Here is a 5,687-nt window from a genome sequence, read left to right as displayed (position 1 = left end):
TTTTTTTTTTTTTTTTTTTTTTTTTGGTTCTAAGGATTTAACCCAGGGCCTTGAGCATGCAAGGCAAGCAGTCTACAAACTGAGCTATTTCCCCTGCCTTCCAAGTCCACTTCTAACGTGAAAGTAAAGAAAATAATGATAACACAATTATGTAGACTTATCATTCCCAAAGTATTCTGAGGCTCCCTAGGGGCTTGTAAGACATGATAAATTCAAAAGGTAAATCCAAAAGATTTTTTTCAAATTCACTGTAAGGTCAGACTATCTGGTCAAACACTAGGTTAGCAGCTTTGGAATAAGCTAATTATAGTGTCCCCTATTCTGCCAAAACACTATCTAGAACTTTCTTCATTTCCCAAGAGGCTTCCTTACCCTATTCCCTAGTAGCAGGAGAGACAAGAGCCAAGTAAGACAAATATCAGTCTCTACCTTGCTGCTGGGTTTGGAAGAACCAAGATAAATCCTATAGGTTGCACTTTATCTCTGCTAACCATGGAGGATATATAGAGCAAGCCAAAAACCATTCTAAACCTTTCCTTTTCTTCAAGTGCTGACAGCTTCAAACTGCAGAAAATATAATTTCTTTGCAGAAGAAGTCAAGGTCACTTGTGGGACTGTCCCTCCTTGGATTAGAGGACTGAGACTCTTTTAACAGCAGTTTCTCTGCTTAAGGGGCCAAGTTATCTAGAGCCAAAATTATTGGCAGTTTGAAATCGGGGGTATCATTATCTGGAAAAGCATTTCTAAGATTCAAAAAAGCAATAAATATCTGTAAAGGGCCCCAAAGAATAAGAGGAAGTTTCCCTGGGTAAAGAAGACTTAAGATCCTTAACAAAACCAGGGCTAGCAAGTAGTAGGGCTGGTCATGTGACCTTGGCTTTACTACCTCATACCGAGTATCTGCATTTATTGGCTTGTAGTTTAGTGGAACCACCTTTCTGGTTCTTTCTCCAATCATACCTGTTAAGTAGGAGTTTTACAAAAATTCTTCACCCCGCCCAAGCTAAGTGCAAGAGTTCCAAGGACAAAGAGGAGCTGGAGTACCACACCTCTAGCACAAACTGCTACGATGTATTTATTAAAGTCTTCAATAACTGTGTTGAAGAAATAGAAACAGGCAGCTGGGGAACTGACAAGGCCCTCCCTATAAATCAGAGCCAAAATTAGCCTCCGCTCCAGCTCTGGGACAGAGTGAGCACATCTGCTCACCCCCACCCCCTCCTCCAAACAATTCTTTCCATAACTCTAGTGAAACGCCACACCTCTATCCTCTATTGGCGGCTCTAGTCTTGGATCCTTCTTCATTCAGGGTCACACAAACCCACTTAGACATGTAGGATGCCAGTAAGGTCGGGGTTCTGCACCCGCCCCAGATTGCAGGCCGGCACCGACAGCATTCGCCTCACCCTAAGAAGCCGGAAGGGCAGCGTAGCACATGGCCTCGGGAGCTCTAGGGAGGGCTGGCGACAAGCCAAAAGCAGGGCTCCTTTAAGACGCGCAGGGGTGCGCGCGGGTGTGGGAGGGAGGGAAGACCCCGGCTACTGAGGGCCTGCGGTCGCCTCAGCCCCACCCCAGAACGGCGCGCTCTCTCCCCTAGTTGCTCACCTTGGCTCCCAGGAGCCGTGCGGCCGCAGTGAGTAAAGCCATGGCAGGCAACTCTAGGATCTGATGGGGAGGGAAAGAGGGGAGAGAGATGCGGCAGAAACGGGAGCCGCCGCCGCTGCACCAGAGGCCGTGCCAACGGGTAGACAAGGTTGAAAGGAGGCGGCTGAGGGAAAGGGTAGACGAACCGGCAGCGGCGCCCAGCTCGGGGTCCTCGGCGAGGCCCCGCCTCCTGCCCGGAACCAGATCCGCCCATCTCGGGGAATTTACCCCGAGGTGCTTCATTGGTCCGGCATGATGGAGGGGCGGGACCTGATTCATTGACAGCTATTGTGGCGGGGAGGATTGGACCGCGCGGATTAGGCTAATTAAGGGTGATTTGCGGAGGGGGACGGGGGGGGGGGGTTGTAGGTGGCTAAAGTTGTGCCTGAGAACTCAGTTAACTTCCTTTGGCTTTTCCTTTGCCCTTAACACATTTGGGGTTAGTTCTCCAGAGAATACCAATGACTAATATCCAGGACTTGACCTTTGAAGATCTTCGGCATCCAACTCCTTAATATACTATCATAACAACTGATCATTGCCGGCTCATCCTACCCCCTTGTTCTTGAAGAATGTGTTTGGTTAATGACTTATTTCATGGCCATGGAGGTGACATCACGTGGAAAACCAGCTATGATGCCAGAGTTAACTACTTGGTGGAGAGCATTTGAGGTCAGCAGAGGCAATGGTATGATAGATGCTCTTGCCCCAATAATAGGGAGAAGAAGAACAAAATTTTGAAGCTGAATGTCTAGTGTCCTTTATGAGCTGTCAAGGGTGCATCTAATGCCAGGAAACCCAAGGCATAAAAATACCCCCCCACCATGGGGGCCGGAGATATAGCTCAGTTGGTAGAGTGCTTGCCTTGCATGCATAAGGCTCTGGGTTCTAATCCCCAAATCCACCAAAAAAAAAAAAAAAAAAAAAAATGTGAGGCACTGGGTTTGCTCCTCAGCACCACATAAAAATAAATAAAGGCACTGTGTCCGTCCACATCTAAAAAAAAATATTAAAAAAAACCCACCCCTTTATTATGAAGGCATCCAGTGCCTCTGAGTTCTAGACATTAGTCTCACTACCACACCAATCACATAGCACTGTACAGCCAGCCCACATTGAGCAATAAAATCAGAAGCTGCAGACCAACCTTTATCCAGGATGGCATTAGGCACCCTCGGTTTTTGTCACACCACTCACATTATTCCCATAGGACTTCTGGGCCATTTAGCCTATTTGGCTATCTTCTATACTCTTATCTTGTGCTCCCCTAGCGACCTATGGCATTAAATGACCAATTAAATGGCTCTGAAGTGATCTTCCACACCACTTTTTTTTTTTTTTTTAAATTCTTGTAAGTAGAACAAGACTTCAAGACTTTTGTACTTTCCTTAAGCCTGCATTGTCATTGGTTCAAGGACAGAGAGGACCTGACCCAGGATCAGGATATCTTATCTACAAACCCCAAGCCTTAAGTGAATAGTCCTTTTATCTTCCCACATAGCAATAACAAGGTTCAGAGGTCTCACTATCCATCTAAACCAGGTTTAGATAGACCTCATTTATAAAGAACTTATTAGAATCTAGTTTATAGCCTGGACTTGGAAAAAGAAAACCCCTATTTTCTCACCCTAATTTTTTTCATAGCCAGCTTCACACCTATCAATGCTCCTCTAACTTCGAGATTTAATAGGTAGTTCTTAGGAAAGAACTTTATAAACAAGCCACACAATGCTTCAGAGGAGCACTGACCTCAGGTACCTCACCAGTAACTTCAAAGCTCCATTGATCAATATTTGCTCCCAATTTAGCATCTCACAGAGATTTCCTCCTAACCCTAGAGTAGTCTAACCTGGCTCCTTCCCTCTGGTTAATTATTCACAGTGACTAGCCAGCAGATCAGAGGACTGAACTCCAGTGCCCCAGGAGATAGTAACCATTCTCAGAGTGAGGTACCAAAAGGATAATTATTAGGTGGCCTCAAGGATAACCCATTTTGGAGTTTTAATATTTAAAGCAAGTGTCAGGAACAGCAATGTTCTGAGTCTCTTGACATAGGGTCCAGGAGCCCAGCATCAAGAGGATTTTATAGGGTTAGGGTTGTGGCTCAGTGGCAGAGTGCTTGCCTCGCACATGTGAGGCACTGGATTCCATCCTTAGCACCACATAAAAATAAATAAACAAAATAAAGATATTGTGTCCATGTATAACTAAAATTCTTTTTTTTTTTTTAAAAAGAGGATTTTATAGACTTGTTTTGAAGTTGTCCAATCGTGATATCCAGTGCTATAAGACCAGTGGGAAAGCCCAGGGATCAAAAGGGCAAAATGGGATCTCCCAGAAGCTGGTTTAGTCTGTCTCTCTCTCTTTCTCTCTCTCTCTCTCTCTCTCCCCACGAGTTCACATACACCCAGACCTCCAGGACCACCAAACTTAGAACCTCCTCCCCGAATGCTCTGCGTTTCCCGACGTCCCCAGAGTCACCCAGAGCTGCCCGCGGGCCCTGTTTTGCCTTCTTTGTCCTCACGCCGCTGGGATGGAGAAATCCTGTGTTCTCACCACCTCGCTCCAGAGCGGAGTTCACTGTGCCCTGTCCTCAGTGTGCCTGATCCCTTGGGGTACGATGCACAGGGCGACTTCTACCAGCCTCTTTGCAAGATGTCACCATGATGGACGGCAGTGACAGGTGGCCCTGGTGACTTTCCTTGGCCATCTTCCCCTCAGTGGGAAGCAATGCTCCAGGAGTGACAATAGTCCCAAGCTGTTGACCCAGGGCTCCGAGAACCAGGGTGATGAGAGTCAGATTTTCACCCCCAGACGACCGCTTTCCTCTGCAAACTAGAGTCTTATCTGCAACTTGGGGGTGACCCCGCACTTGTCCTTCCTGCACCCCAAAGCCCTATGGCTTATCACTGTGCGCTCTTCACAAACCAATCCCTGCCTCTCCCGGCCTGGAGCCTCTCAGCAACTTCCCACTGTCCTTAGGTTATAGTTTAAGGTCTTTATTTAGCCTCAGGTTCCGAGTGACCTGTCCCCTGCTCCTTCTCTGGCTCTACACCAAGAACTTGCCTGAGACATTTCCCTAGCCAGCTAGATGGCTCTTTCCCAGGACCAAGTGGCCCTGAGGGACACCTACAGATGCAACATGTGACCAAGTGAACCAGCGTGGACCACAGCAGCCGAAAGAGCTTGTCATCTGGTGGTAGCATGACCAATTCTAGCTGCACATAAACCCTGTCCTCTCTTCCCATCGGCTCAAGGCGATGGCATAGTTTATTCAGATGCTGCTGCTATTTGGTGCAAATCCAAGTCACACTCAATGCTTCGGGGCTCAGAGGTCAATAGAGGTTGATCTATAGGACATGTCATCCTTAGAACTTTCTAATGCAGATAATGATAAGGTCCGTTTCTGGACTCCAAGGAGGGCAGCAGATGCTTCTATATCAAGAGCAACGGGCTCTTCTTCTGAGAGGACTCGATTCGGCTTCGACTGCAGCACGGTCTCCAGGTCCCTGGACACCCGTCTGTCCCTCACTTGCTGATTTCATCGCAAATTCTCAGCTGCATGTTAAGCTCTTTCTCCTCATCACCTAAGGTGACAAGTGTTTTCCGCCCCCCTTAATCCTATTAAATGTTGTTCCTGCAAGTGCTGGTGATTCTCAGTCCATGCACGTTGGGATTTGGCACGGCACAAAGCCACCGAGCTTGGTGTCCATGTCTGAATCATGAGCAGCCAGAAGCACCCGACCTCCCCGGCCCCCCGCAGGACAATGGCTGAGGGCAGAGGGGACATTTGGCCTCTCTGATGCTTGGGAAGGAGGTAAGTAGGAAGATCAGAGGCGGCTGAGGAGAGACAGAGGGGACAGGTTCTGTCCTGGTTCTCGGCCACGGCCACGTGGTGAAGAGCCCAGAGGACAGGGCTGAGGAGGCCGTCCCCCTGCCCCCTGCGCTCTGCCCTTCCCCCGCTGGCCACAGCCACGTGGCTCCAGCTCTGTCCCAGGTCCCAGCTCCCTCACTTGTGAAGAGAGATTGGACCCGGAGTCCGG

At 48.3% G+C, this 5,687-nt stretch overlaps 1 protein-coding gene across 2 annotated transcripts in view; it reads right to left on the bottom strand.

Annotated features, from left to right (window-relative positions):
- Positions 1 to 1,806, bottom strand: part of Cs (citrate synthase) — a 22,053-nt gene extending 20,247 nt beyond the window's left edge. The window contains exon 1 of one of the 2 annotated variants that reach the window (XM_015483213.2): positions 1,606 to 1,806. In XM_015483213.2, the coding sequence (XP_015338699.1) occupies positions 1,606 to 1,647 (42 nt within the window). In that variant the 5' untranslated portion in view covers positions 1,648 to 1,806. Of the gene's footprint in view, positions 1 to 1,262; positions 1,385 to 1,605 lie in introns of those variants that run through there. The other variant, XM_015483214.2, reaches the window with a different exon arrangement.
- Positions 1,807 to 5,687: the final 3,881 nt, after the last annotated feature.

Source organism: Marmota marmota, unplaced genomic scaffold (genome assembly GCF_001458135.2).
Source record: "Marmota marmota marmota unplaced genomic scaffold, marMar, whole genome shotgun sequence".
Classification (NCBI taxonomy): Eukaryota; Metazoa; Chordata; class Mammalia; order Rodentia; family Sciuridae; genus Marmota; species Marmota marmota.
The sequence above is the reverse complement of the archived record's forward strand: the minus strand, read 5'-3'. Positions and strand labels throughout refer to the sequence as shown.